At 37.9% G+C, this 14379-nt stretch overlaps 1 protein-coding gene across 1 annotated transcript in view; it reads right to left on the minus strand.

Annotated features, from left to right (window-relative positions):
- brp (ELKS/RAB6-interacting/CAST family member bruchpilot) overlaps positions 1 to 14379 on the minus strand; it is a 430961-nt gene that overhangs the window by 223556 nt on the left and 193026 nt on the right. Inside the window, exon 2 of the mRNA XM_090402027.1 lies at positions 8134 to 8286. Within this exon, the coding sequence (XP_090258153.1) occupies positions 8134 to 8286 (153 nt within the window). The remainder of the gene's footprint in view (positions 1 to 8133; positions 8287 to 14379) is intronic.

Genomic DNA, 14379 nt, shown 5'->3' on the forward strand with positions numbered 1-14379 from the left:
ACTACCTTAGTCAGTCACCTTTGGACCCTTTCCAACATCTCTTCATCCTTCTGAAAACCAGGTGACCAAATCTGAGCACAATAGTCCATGTGTGGCCTAATCAGAGCCTTATACAATGGAACAAGAATCTCCCTACTTCTACACGTCAGTGTCCTCTGCATCATTCCAAGAAGTCTTTGTGTTGTCTTCACAATTTTGGCGATGTGTCCCCTAAATTTTAGATCCTTATCCACTATCACCGCCAAGATCTCTTATTTCCTCCACTTCCAACAATATATCCTCACCAAGTGTAAATTCTACATCCTATCTTTGTTTCCCAAATTTTAAAACCTTACATTTTGCAAGATTGAACTGGCATCCCCACTCCTGCTCATTCACTCAATCTATTCAAGTCTTCTTGTAAGGCCAGAACATCTGCTCTACTCCTCATAGTTCGTCCCAACTTTGCATCATCTGAAAACAACTGAATATCCTCATCCAGATCTTCCCCCATATCAGTCTGAGAAAGATCCTAAGCACCTCACATTAGCAAGAGGAATTGAAGCCAGGACATTCCTTTCCCTGGCATATGGTTACGAAATGCATAGCCACTCAGCTAACCTCACAGACGTTATTTGTGTATTGTACATATTTGTTTTATTTACTGATTTGTTATTGCCCAGCCTGCCAAAATTTAAAAATAACAATTTGCAAAATATAATATAGGATTTTGTGGCATGGTCTGGCTGCTGCATTTGAATTTTCTACCATTTAAAAATGTGGCAGGTAAGATGAGGTGTGTGTGGGGGGGGGGTGGATGCAAGCTTGCATGAAATGTAGACAGTGGGAGGAGTTGGGCAATATCAATATAAGTGTCTCAGATATCTCAGGTTTCAATGACAGCAAGTGATAGCATGTTCTTGTTAGGAGAGAGTTATGAATAGCATGATTGAGAGGGAAGGAAGGCAGGTGAAAGTCAGGTGGTGGACTTGTGGAAATATCAAAGATCTGAAGGATGGTGCTGACTGTGTCAATGAATCTCAAGTGAAGATAGGATGTGTGGAGAGGGAGACAGAGGTATTGAAAAATGAAGTGCAGGGTCTGAAAAATGAGTTGACTAGAAAGGTTGATGAATGTGAGACAGACAAGAAGTTCAAGAGAAAGTTATGGGAATGAGAGAAAGTCTCTTATTTCCATAGGGAATTTGAGATAACAGGAAGGCAGATGATAAGCACAAGAGCAAGAAGGAAGAATGTTGAAGGAGAGTGAGTGAGGGATGCAGATAAGAAAGGAATGAATGATCTGTGAGGGGAGTAATGTATGAAGATTTGATGATTTGTAGAGAATAGAATGCTAGAGGAGTGCTTGTCTGGAGGAATAATAGAGAGTGTGTGTATACAATAATAAAGCAAGATGAGAATGTGGATGATATAATAGTGATGGTTGGTATAAATGACTGAGAGGTAGTGTGAATAGGATGGTGAGAGAATTTAGGTTATTGTTAGGATATGTGCAGCAGAAAAGTGTAAGAGAGGGAAGATAGTGAGTGTTTTACCCAGGTAATGATGATGCAGAAATGAGGAGAAGAGCAGAAATAATTAATGGCATAATGGCAAGGATGTGTTGAAAGAGAGTCTGGAACATGTGGATGCTTGGAGTATATTTGAGGATAGAAGAGAGCAGTACAGTATACAAAAGTACAATATACAAAATGTACAAATATATAATATACAAAAGTACAGTATGCATAGAAGGCCATAGGCATCTGGTGAGTGTTGTTCTCGGGTGAAGTGAGAGTGTTAGGACAGGGAAACTAGAGATCCCACGGTGTATGGTAGTAGGTGTGGCCTTTCGTGGGGATAGTCACATGGGAGATGGGAGAATATATGGTATTTTGCAGAATTAAGTGAAGCCTAAGGGGAATAATAACATGTATATAAATGGTGACAATGGATTTGTGTATCTTTATACAAATCCAGGAGTATCAGGAATAAAGGAAGTGAATCTGGTTGCATTGATAGCCTCAGCCTACCTAAGATTATTAAGTAATGATCTGTGAATCTATAGTCTATATTATAATCTCTAGATTCTATTTTCTAGTATTGCCGGCCTATTTGGCCAAGTGGTAAGTGTATCTGTTCTCTAGCCAAAAGGCTGTGGGTTCAAATCCCACTGTGAGCATGGATGTTTGTGATTGTCTGTGAAAATACTAGTGGCAGTGATGGTGGATGGTAGATGCTGTTGGTGGTGTTGTTGCAGTTCATTGTAGCTGGTGGATTGAACAGAGGAGGCAGAGAGCTGTAGAGTGGGTGCCCTCCCTGGAGGTGTCACGTAATAATAACAATAGTAGTAGTAGTAGTACAGAATCCATACCCTCCTACTTCTTTTCCTCTCAGGAAAAGAAGTAGGAGAGTATGGTATATTTTGGCAAGATAGGAAAGGCAAATGGATTGATGAGTTGAAAGTGTATGGTGTGAGGTGGTAGCAGAGATGGGCAGGACAAGATATTTGGTGGGATGTTGCTATAGGCTATGGAACATAGAGGATGACAAGCAGGAAATTTTTCAGCAGATCAGTTTAGTGAATGCAAAGCAAGTGATCATCATTGAAGATTTTAACTATAGCAGTATAAATTGGGCAGAAAAAGCATCACACAGTAGCAAGGGAATGGAATTTCTGAAATTCTTGAGGGGACAGGTATCTCAGGCAACATGTAGTAGAGAGAACACAAGGATCAAGATTTGGTTCTTCAGATTAATGTAGTTTCTAAACCACATAATATTTCTAAATTAAAATGGAGGCTACATGTTTGTTAATGAGAATTAAATTTTATTAAACTAAAAAAAACACCCCAATAAGTTTCGTAAGTCATAATACTTATATCATGAAATAAGTTTTTTGAAATAATTAATAGTATATTAATTATTTCAAAATTTATTTAATAATGTATTTACAAATTCGATGATATTAGAGCTTAGCGTAATAACTAGCAAAGGAAAGATAGTGGCAACTTTGTCCATGCAGGAATTTAACTTCGACTTTGGTCATTTCGTGAAATGTCAGATGTACTCGTTTGATTACCTAGATAAATTGTGGATATTTAAGGCAGATGAAAGGAGGGTGTGTGCAAAGTGTGAGCTGAATGAGTACTTGATGAGTGCTAATATGTTGATGACTGAAAGTGTTAGCAGCAAGAATACCACAAGGAGAATGAGTGTTTGTCTGATAGAGAAGGACGGTGTAAAAGGGCAGAGAAAAAATGTTAAAGCAGTTTTGAAAAAGAAAACAAGCGATCTGGGAAACATAATTGATGGTAAGAAAGACGAAAGTGATGCGAATACGGCAGAAGGCAATGAAATTGAGAGAATGAATGAAACTGAAAGTGTGATGCAAGGTTCGAAAGCTCGAAAATTTGAAAGAATGAATGAAAGCAAAAGTTCGATGCAAAGTTTGAAAGTATGAAAACTCGAAAGAATGAATGAGAATGAAAGTGTGATGCAGGGTTCGAAAGTTCAAAAATTCGGAAGAATGAATGACTGAAAATTTAATGCAAGATTCGAAAGTTGAGTTGGTTAGGATGAGGTAAGAGATGAAATAGATGCAGAATGAAGTTAAGAAAATTCGAGAATTGTATGGGAGAGTGAAAATGATGAAAACAAATAATGTTAGTATAAAGGAGGTAACGAAAGACCCACGAGTAATGTTGTAGGGTGATTCAATTATTAAAGGTGTATTTTACTGGAGGTAGAATGAGTAGAGTGGTTGAGGCATTGGATATGAGAAGTAAGCGAGCAAAATAGTAGATACAAATGACTCGACTGCGAACAAAGAACATGTCAGATTGGATATCAGGAGGTTGCTTAGATGGATAAAACAAAATAATATGATAACAATGGTAATAAGCATGTTGCCTAGGTATGACTGTGGTGAGATGAGGCAGAAAATAAGGATTATGAATATGTTTGCAGAAATGTGTGAGGAGAAAGGAGTGTAATTTGTTAAAGTGGAGAATGAGTTTGAAGGATGAAGTGAACTGTATAAGAGTGATGGACTGCATTTGAGTGATTTTGGTGTGAGTTGCTTGGAGAGACTGCTGCTGGAAGGTAGAGAAGTGAGTCCAGAGAATGAATCTGATCAAGTGGGAAGTGATGTCGAAGAGCAAGAGAGTATGACAGGAGAGATTGAAGAGGTGGTTATGAATAAAGAAGTGAGCGGCATGAGTATGGAGAACGAGAGAACGGGTGTGCAAGACGGACAAGGAAATAGGAAGGCTCAGGTTCAACAGGGGAACACAGCGTGAGAAAGGTGGATGCTCCAAGTGGATGTGAATGCATGTGTAGACATGAAGGGAAGGGGGATGACCTGGGATCGAGAGGAAACAGTTGAAGTTGAAGAGGGTTCTAAGATGAACAAGGAGAAAGGGAAATGGCTTGCGTTCAGCATGGAGAAATCACATCGAATGAGTGGTATCAGTGGAACTAGCTATAGATCCAGGAAAGAGCTACTGTGTTTGTATACAAATGATAGAAGTGTAAGAAACAAGGCAAATGAAATGGTTGCATTAATTGGGTCTGTTCACCCAAAAATTGTTGAAATAAGTGAGATATGGTTGGATTAGGACAACATCCTGAGAGGAATAGAGATGGAAGGGTATGATGTGTTTCATGAGGACAGAAAGGGTAAAAAGGGAAGAAGAATGCTCTTGATGACAGAGAAAGAATTAAGTCCATACAAAATAGAGATGCAAAAGGGAAATAGTGCCAGTGGTTTTGAGGCAGCATGATGTGAGATAGAGGTGAATAGAATGAAATACTTGGTTGAATGGTGTTATAGACCGGGAAATGTGGATGGTAGTGCCTATGAAATGTATAATCAAATTAGCCAAGCAAATAAGAAAAAGGGTGATTTTAATTATGACAATATAGACTGGGAGGATGAGATAATACAACTGGAAATAAAGAAAATGAGTTTCTTCAGTTTTGCGGGACAACTACCTCAGACAGTATGTAACAGAGGGCATGCGAGGATTGAGGGTCTTGGATTTGATCATCTAATCAGAGGATATAATTATAAATGAGGTGTCCAATCACCCTCCAATTGGTGAGAGTGACCATGAACTGATTATTTGGGTGGTTGCCAGCAGTGTAAGGATCTCTGTGAGAAAAGGTTATATGTGGAACTAAAAGGGTGGTGATTATGAATAGCTCAGGAGACAGCTTGCAGGTGTAGCATTCAATAAGGAGTTAGTTGATGGCAAGAACTGTCTAGTAGAAGCAATGTCTAAATGCATTCTAAGGGTCAGAATGTTAAATAAGATAGGTGTGAAATGGATGAATGAAGAGATTAAGGATTCGATACAAAGAAAAAGGGCATTATGGAGGCAGCATAAGGGAAGTGGTAATAACCTATTCCATGAGGATTACAAATACCAGGAAAGGTGGGTGACTTGGTCGGTAAGGGTATCAAAACTGACGTATGAGCAGCAGTTAGCCAGTGAAGCCAAAAGGAATCCTAGGCAGTTCTTTCGATATGTAGCCAGCAAAAAAAAAGAATGATTATTGAAGGATAGCATTGATTGGAGAAAATGGTATAAGGATAACTGTTGCAGAAGATATAGTGGATATGCTTAATGAGCAGTTCAAAAAGGTCTTTCATTCTTGTGAATGTGACATCATGGAGAGATAAAGAGCAGTTGATGATGGGGAAGACAGACTGACTGTAAGTGAGCTAGAGGTGTATAGGGAGTTTAGCAAACTTGATGTTATTAAGGCTGTGGAACTTGATAATATATCACCACATATTCTGAAGGAATGTGCCAGGGAGTTGAAATCTGCCTTGAAATATTTTTTTTTAAGATGAGTCTTGCACTGGGTCTAATTCCAAAGGAGTGGAAGGAGGACAAGATTGTGCTGCTTCATAAGGGAGATTATAGAACTCAAGCATTCAATTATAGGCTTATCTGTGTGCCAGGTGTTGTGGTTAAGTAGTTGGAGAAGCTTGTGAGAACTAAGATCCAAAATTGGGTTGATAACAATGATATTATCTTTGGTGGACAGTATGGATTTGCTAAAGGAAGGTCATGTTTTAGTAATGTACTTACTTATTACAATAAGGTGACGGCTTCCTTGGACAGAGGAGAGAGAGATACACAGTAATATACTTACATTTCTCAAAGGCTTTTGATAGATGACTGAATGATAAGTTGATAGTCAGATATTTGTTGGATATTAGATTAGTGCATTGGATTGGAGACTGGCTATCTGATAGCTATCACAAGTTGTGTATGGGGGAGCAATATCCCGGAAGAAGAAAGTCACTAGTTGTGTACCTCAGGGGTCTGTTTTAGGGCCATTACTGTTTAATTTGTATGTTAATGATATTGGCAAAGATTTGGATGGAGATTTTCAGTTGTTTGCAGATGATGCAAAGTTGAGACGAACTATGAAGAGTAGAGATGATGTTGTGGCCTTACAAGAAGAGTTAAAATAAATTGGTGCGAATGGGCACGGGAATGGGGATGCGAGTTCAATGTTGCAAAATGTAAGGTTTTAAAATTTGGTAAACAAAGATGGGATGTAGAATTTATGCTTGGTGGAATATATTGTCAGAGGTGGAGGAAATCAGAGATGGATAAGGATCTGAAATTTAGGGGACATATTGCCAAAATTGTGAGCACAACACAAAGACTTCTGGACTGGGAATGATGTGTAGGAAACTGACTTGTAGAAGTAGGGATATTCTTGTTCCACTGTATAAGGCTTTGATTAGTCCACACATTGACTACTGTGCACAGATTTGGTCACCCAGTTTTCAAAAGGACAAAGAGATGTTGGAAAGGGTCTAGAGGTGATTGACTAAGGTAGTTTCTGGCCTCTGGAATGTCGAATATGAGGAAAGGTTGAAAAGGTGGAATTTACAGAATCTCGTGGATAGGAGGAAGGGGGGGAGATATGATAGAGACCTACAAGTTAGTAAGGGTTGTTATAGGATCGATGTTGGAGAGGTTCTGCAGAAAACAATGGGAGATCGGGGGAGAACCAGAGGTCATCCCTGGAAGCTGTATAAGGGGGATGTGAGGATAACAAGGGGAGTGAGAAGCAGGTTTTTTGCATGCAGAGTTGTGATGACTGGAATGCCTTGCCTGAGAGTGTGGTGTCTGCAGAGAATTTGAGTATGTTTAATGCACAGTATGATGAGCTGTATGATAAAAGGACTTCCTAGATGAGTCTTTGACTGTATGGGGTCTTGGGGGTAATAATAATAATAATAATGATCCATATAAAATATTTTCCAAAAATCACAAAATTCAACTCTACAATTTTCCTCATTTTTTCTTTCTCTCTCTCTCTCTCTCTCTCTAGCTTTACATTATGCTTCATACATTTTATCTTATTCACTTTGGTATTTTTTTTTCTGTCTGATGAGTGTGTGAGGTATAATTAGAGATGATTATATAATAATGAACTTTTAATATTTTTGAAACATAAATGATAAATAGAGGGTGGCCCATAAATCCTGAGGGAGATTTAAAATCTGAATAATTTTTTTGATTACTAATATTTTCATTGTATTTTTTTTTTTCAGGAATATTCTAAGCAACATTTGAGAAATTAATCATGGAAAATTTCACAACCCAACAATGAACCAAAATCACTGTTGAGTCATGAATTTCTAAGCCACATTTTTGGTGAGCGAATAATTTTGCAAAGATCTGCAATTAATTGGTTATCGCTTTTCTCCAGATCTAACAGCTCCTGACTTCTTCCTATTGGGTTACCTGAAGGAAAAGGTGTATGGGAACAAGCACCTCAAACAATCCGACAGCTGAAGGAGAACATTTGTGCAGAAATTATGGCGGTGCAGTCAGAAACATTAATTAATAAATCACAGAACATGACATAGAAAGAGCCTATCTTTGTGAAGCTGAAAATGAAAGGCATTTACGTTATGTAGTTTTCATAACTATTAAAAAAAATCTCCAGGATCTGTATTGCATCATAAAAAAGGGATTATAATTAATAAATAAAAAAGCTATTAAATGTTTAAAACCCTTTATGACTAATGGGCAATCCTGTATAATAAGGAAATTCTTTTAACAGTATGGGAACAGTGATAACAGCAAGTATTTCAACTTAAAAAAAATTATTGAATTACCTTAATGGTTTCCCTGAGAAGATAAATTTCTTTAGTCATATGTTCCTTCTCTGTATAAAGAGCTTCTAGATGTTGCTGAATTTCAGCATCTGGATTTCGCATGTGTGCAAGACGAAGTTCTTCTTCTAGTTGCTGTATTAATACTGCCTGCTTCTGAAGAAAAACGAACAACTTTTAGGGAATATTACTGGTAATGAGGAATTTTGAATAAGTAAATATATATATAGATAGATAGATTGATGGTAAGTACAGAATTTTTGTTCAACATAAGAATAAAACATTATTTTTTCTACCATAACATAATATTTTGAGGTTATACATTCTGTTAATTATTTTTCCCCCTTTCCTTCATGCTTACACAGTGATCAGAATACATCATGAAAATTATGGAAACCACTACTACATTAGAGTAAAACTTTAGTTTAATATAAGCCAAAATAAACACTCAACGTTTTGACCTATAGATTAAGGATATCTGTTGCAAAATGTGAAAAACAAAGATGGGATGCAGAATTTATGCTTGGTGAGGATATATTGTTGGAGGTGGAGGAAATAAGGTTTCTGGGGGTGATAGTGGATAAAGATCTGAAATTTAGTTAACACATAGTCAAAATTGTGAGGACAACACAAAGGCTTCTGGGAATGATGGGCAGGACACTGACTTGTAGAAATAGGGAGATTTTTGTTCCGTTGTATAAGGCTTTGATTAGGCTGCATATGGACTATTGTGCCCAGATTTGTTCACCTGGTTTTCAGCAGGACGAAGAGATGTTGGAAAGGGTCCAGAGGTGACTGACTAAGGTAGCTTCTAACCTCTGGAATGTTGAGTATGAGGAAAGATTGAGAAAATGCAACTTGCAGAGTCTGGGGGACAGGAGGAAGAGGGAAGATATGATAGAGACCTACAAGTTAGTAAAGGGTTGTTACAGGATCAATGCTGGAGTGGTTCTACAGAAAATAGTGGGAGATCAGGGGAGAACAAGAGGTCATCCTTAGAAACTGTATAAAGAGGGCGTGAATAGGGGAATGATTGGAATGCCTTGCCCGAAAGTGTGGTGTCTGCAGAGAATTTGAGTGTGTTTAAAGCACAGTATGACGAGCTGTGTGTATGATAAAAAGACCTCCCAGATGATTCTTTGACTCCATGGGGTCTTGGGTAATAATAATAATAATAATAATATGGAGTATACACATATATATACAAAGAAACAAGCTGCACTGCAGTCTACATGATATGATAAAGTTACTGATCAACCGCTAAAACTATTGGATTGACTTCTGGTGAAAAAAAAAAAACTACATCAAAGCTAGAATCGTGTTATTATTATTATCTATATTATTTATTATTAGGTTACAAAATTTAATTAATTAAATTAAAGTAATTAAATTACCCAAAAGTAATTGGAATAAGTGAAATTTGGTTGTCTGAGGAGGATGTGATGTTGGGAATAGAATTTGAAGGATATAATTTTTTGTAACGATAGAGATGTGAAAAGAGGAGGGGGTAGTGCTGTTAATGATTGCAGAGCAATTGTGTCTGCAAAGTGTGGAAATTGATGGTGCATGCACAGATTTTGAATCTGTGTGGTGCAAAGTTGAAATAAACAGGTTAGTATATTTGATAGGATACTGTTATAGGCTAGGGAATGCAGAGAATACTGATTGTGAAATGTTTAGGCAAATTATAATAAATTTAGTTTAATATTTTATCCAAGTGTATGCAAACAAAGTTTGCGCCTGAAGTATCCTTCAGGACTGAGGCAACTAGCAGTAAAGGTGGACCAAGCTCTCATCACTCCTTGTCTCAGTATCTCCCATAATGCAAAGCACATCTCCTTGCAGACATGCATAATACTATGCATTAAGGGAAGGGCCACTACCCAGACCGGTTTCAAACTTTATTGAGGTCTCGTCAATGGGAGCCAGACCCAGAAGTGGTGATACTAAGGCAGAAGCAATGGAGAGGTCATATTAACCTATATGAGTTGCCAAAAGGTGTACTATCTTATTATTAAATTACTCTGGATTTAGAGAAAGATGCTAGAAGTTTATTTTCCACTTGGTTACATTATAATAAATTTAGTTTAATCCTTTATCCAAGTGTATGCAAACAAAGTTTGCGCCTGAAGTATCTTCAGGACTGAGGCAATGCGTAGTAAAGATGGACCAAGCTCTCATAATTAGTTGGACATGTAAAAAGAAGGTAATTCTGATGGGAGACTTTAATTACAGGAATATAGACTGGAAGGAGGAGATAGTGTATGGGAACAAGGAGAGTGAGTTTGTGGAATTTCTGAGAGATAAATATCTTAAGCAGCATGTGATTGAAGCAACTACGGGCTTTAATGTTTTGGATTTGGTGATAACTTCACAAGATTAGTTGTTAATGAGGTGTTGACACTGCTATCAGTTGATGAGAGTGATCATGAGGTACTTGTTTGGGAAGTGATGAAACAAGAAAAGGTCACTGCCAAAAATGGATACATATGGAAGTATAAAGCAGGTGATTATAGGAAGCTCTATAGTCAGTTAGCATCAGTATGTTGGGTAGATGAGCTGAGCAGAAAAAGATGTTGACAATGCATGGAAACTCAGTATCTAACAAAAGCAATGTATGACTGAATATCTAGAGTTAAGCAAGTAAATAGAGTGGGAGTGAAATGGATGCAAAATCAAGCAAGCTGTGCTGGAAAAGAAAATGTTATGGAGGAGGTACAAGACAGCTGGTGGTGATCAGATCCATGAAGAGTATGAAGTGCAGGCTAGAAAGGTGATGAGCATGGTAAAGAAAGAAAAGATGCAGTATGAGAGGAGATTGGCTGGTCAGGCCAAGGTTAACTCAAGAGAATTTTTCCGCTACATGGCAAGCAAGAGGAAGAATAATTATGACAGACTAACACTGGTGGATAGTCATGGCAGCAGATTAACAGCTGCAAAAGATATAGTAGAATTACTAAACGAGCACTTTATCAGCATATATCACATTGGTAGAAATTATCTGGTACAATATATAGAAGAGAGGCAAGTATTAGGAGAACTGGAAGTGAAAGAAACAGAAGTGTATCAGATGTTGGTTGGGTTAGATGTGAATAAGGCTGTGGGAATGGATGACATATCACCACATATGCTTGAGGAATGTGCACCACAGTTGGTTATGCCCTTGACCTGGTTATTTAATGAATGTCTTGCAGTGGGTAGGGGATCCTAAGGAGTGGAAAGAAGGTAAAATATCACTCCACAAGCACTGTTCTAAGACAGAAGTCTCCAACTATAGGGTATAACTGCATTTGTGGTCAAGGTTAGAGAGATTGGTTGGGTTAATGGACATGGCATTCTTTATGATGGTCAGTATGGATTTGTAAAAGGTAGGTCCTGTTTCAGTAATTTACTTGCATTTTATGATAAGGTGACGAGTGTGTGTGTGTGTTAGATAAGGGGGAATCATATACAGTGATATTCTTAGACTTTGCAAAAGTGTTTGATAGATTATGACATGATAAGTTGGTGTACAAGCTGTAGAGGATGGGAATAGATAGTATATTGGTTAGATCAGGGGTCTTCAACCTTTCAGATAGTGCGGGCCACATTAAAAATTTCAATGAAGCCTATGGGCCACTAAGCTATACTGCGATATTTAGAATTGTAAGATGCTTTACAGATTCACAAGGAATGCTGTGCATCTGATACTTTACATAAAATTCTATAAAAATAAACAAACTCAGCTATAAGAGCATTGGTAGGAGTCAGGTTCATGGTAAGTAAATACAATCAATACTTGAAAAAAGATAATTTAATGAAGAAAATATTCATTTTTTACAATGTCAATGGGCAACTTGGCAATGTTTTTCCCTGACCAGCTTGTCGATGTTGGCATCAATGTTGGAAGAGGCTATGCGCAGAGTATTCTCGAGATGATGGTCAGTAATCTGAGTTTTTGTCTTGGACTTCACATGCTTCTTCCTGGAGAAGTATGTGCTTCCAAACAGGGGCGTCTCATGCATAGGCACTGCGGAACTGCAGCACCGCCAATTTTTCTCGTTATATAAATATATTTATTAATTTATTTATATTTGGATTATCAGCCTTATTATAATGCACGAAGCCACTCTTGAAGCTGATCGAAATTGGACGCATGCTTTGTCTCATAGTGTCGTTTTATATTGTATTCTTTTGATACTGAGACTGACTCACGACAAATTAAGCACACTGGCTTATCGTCGATCGGCACAAAAAAGTAAAAATTAGTCCACTTTTCATTAAAAATCCCGACAAGAATCACTTGATTTACGCTTTTTACTCGTAGACGTCATAGTGATGGAAGGTGAACCCAAAAAATGATCCACAATGGCCGTGTAACGGTCATTATCCATTGAATACGTCTCACACTAATGAAAGAAGTCTGGCAATATAAAACCACAATAGGCTATGGCTGACACAGCGAACCTGCGTGCTCTTATACATGAATATCTGTTCACGACTGATTGACTGGCTATGGATGAGATTCTCTTGTATTTATATGAAAATAACGCAGTATCGAGAACCTTCGAGATGTACTGGAAGGCATTAGACAGCACACTCGAACGAACTACTGCCTCAGCCATCTAGCTGCGACGTTAGTACTAGTACTTAAGTACCGCTTGGCGCTGGTAGATGGCTGAAGAAGCATGTCTATTTAATATTTATTTTTATAGGATTTTATGTAAAGTATCAAATGCACAGCGTTCCTTGTGAATCTGGAAAGCATCTTACAATTCTAAATACTGCAATATAGTCTTAGTGGTCCACGGGCTTCATTGAAATTATTTTTTTATTTAATCGCGTTTTAAGGTTAAGTAGTTATTTTTTCTAAATGGATGGCGGGCCACGGCAAAGAGTTCCGCGGGCAATGTGTTGAAGACCCCTGGGTTAGATGGATCGCAGATTGGCGCTCTGAACGATACCAGCAGGTTGTGTATGATGGAGCAGTGTCTCAAAAAAGAAGGTTAACCAGTGGCATGCAAACGGATTCTGTTCTTGGGCCCCTGCTGTTTAATTGGTTTGTAAACGATATATCATGTGGATTGACTGGGGATCTTCAGTTATTTGCTGATAATGCAAAGTTGGGAAGAATTATAAGTAGCACTGATGCTGAAGGGATTCAGCATCAGTGCTATGAAGAGGTTGAAGATTTGAATAGACTTTTTATTTGGACAAAAGAGTGGGGTTGTAGATTTAATATCAATAAGGGCAATTTTGGAGTGCAGAAATATAAGGCTGTGTACTATATCGATGGTGCTGTACTGCATGAAGAGATTAGAGATTTGGGAGTGATAGTTGACAGTAGACTGAAGTTTAGAGGATATATTACTAGTGTAGCAAAGGTTGCACATTGTAGTGCTGCTATGATAAGAAATACACTGACATGCAAGGATAAGGAAGTGGTTGTGCCACAGTATAAGGCACTGGTCAGACCACACTTGGACTATTGTTCACAGATCTGGTCACCTGGTTTTCAATGTGATGTGGAGACATTGAAGAGGGTCCAGAGACGAGTGACTAAGACAATATCAGGAGTTAGGAATGCTGACTATGAAGAGAGGTTGAAGAAATGTGGATTGGAGAGTTTGCTGGACAGGAAGGAAGAAAAGAAATGTCATGATAGAAACGTTTAAGTTAGTGAGGGGACTTTATTGGATTAATCTAGAGGAGATTGTAAAAATAGTGGAGGGTGAGAGGGGAAGAACCAGAGGTCATTCCTGGAAGTTATGTAAAAGTCTGGTGAAGAAGGGTGTGAGTAGTAAATATTTTACATGAAGAATTGTCAGTGAATGGAATGCATTACCAGAATGTGTTGCTAATGCAAGGAGAGTTAAAGAGTTTAAGATTCTATATGAAAAATATGGTTTCAGTTGAATGAACCCCCACAATGAGTCTGTTGACTCCATGGACCATGTAATAATAGATTGTTTAAAGTCTAAAGTCAGGGTTTGCCAGAAAACTAAGAAGGCTGAATGTGTGCCATACAAATTCTTCAGATTTTTATGCGACCATTATTGTTAAGATTAGGGTGGTTAACCAAACTTTCACAGGCTTCTTTTTCTAATCTTGCTCTCCAGCTTAATTTACTTCCATAACCTAGTAGATAATAATAATAACAGGAATCTAGCTTTGATGTAGTAAATTTTTTTTTCACCAGAGGTCAGGCCAATAGTTTTAATGGTTGATCAGTAACTTTAGCATACCTTAAATTGCAGTGCAGCTTGTTTC

This window comes from Typopeltis vanoorti, chromosome 2 (assembly GCF_054136105.1).
Source record: "Typopeltis vanoorti isolate ZY-2024b chromosome 2, IOZ_Tvanoo_1.0, whole genome shotgun sequence".
In the NCBI taxonomy this organism is placed as follows: domain Eukaryota; kingdom Metazoa; phylum Arthropoda; class Arachnida; order Uropygi; family Thelyphonidae; genus Typopeltis; species Typopeltis vanoorti.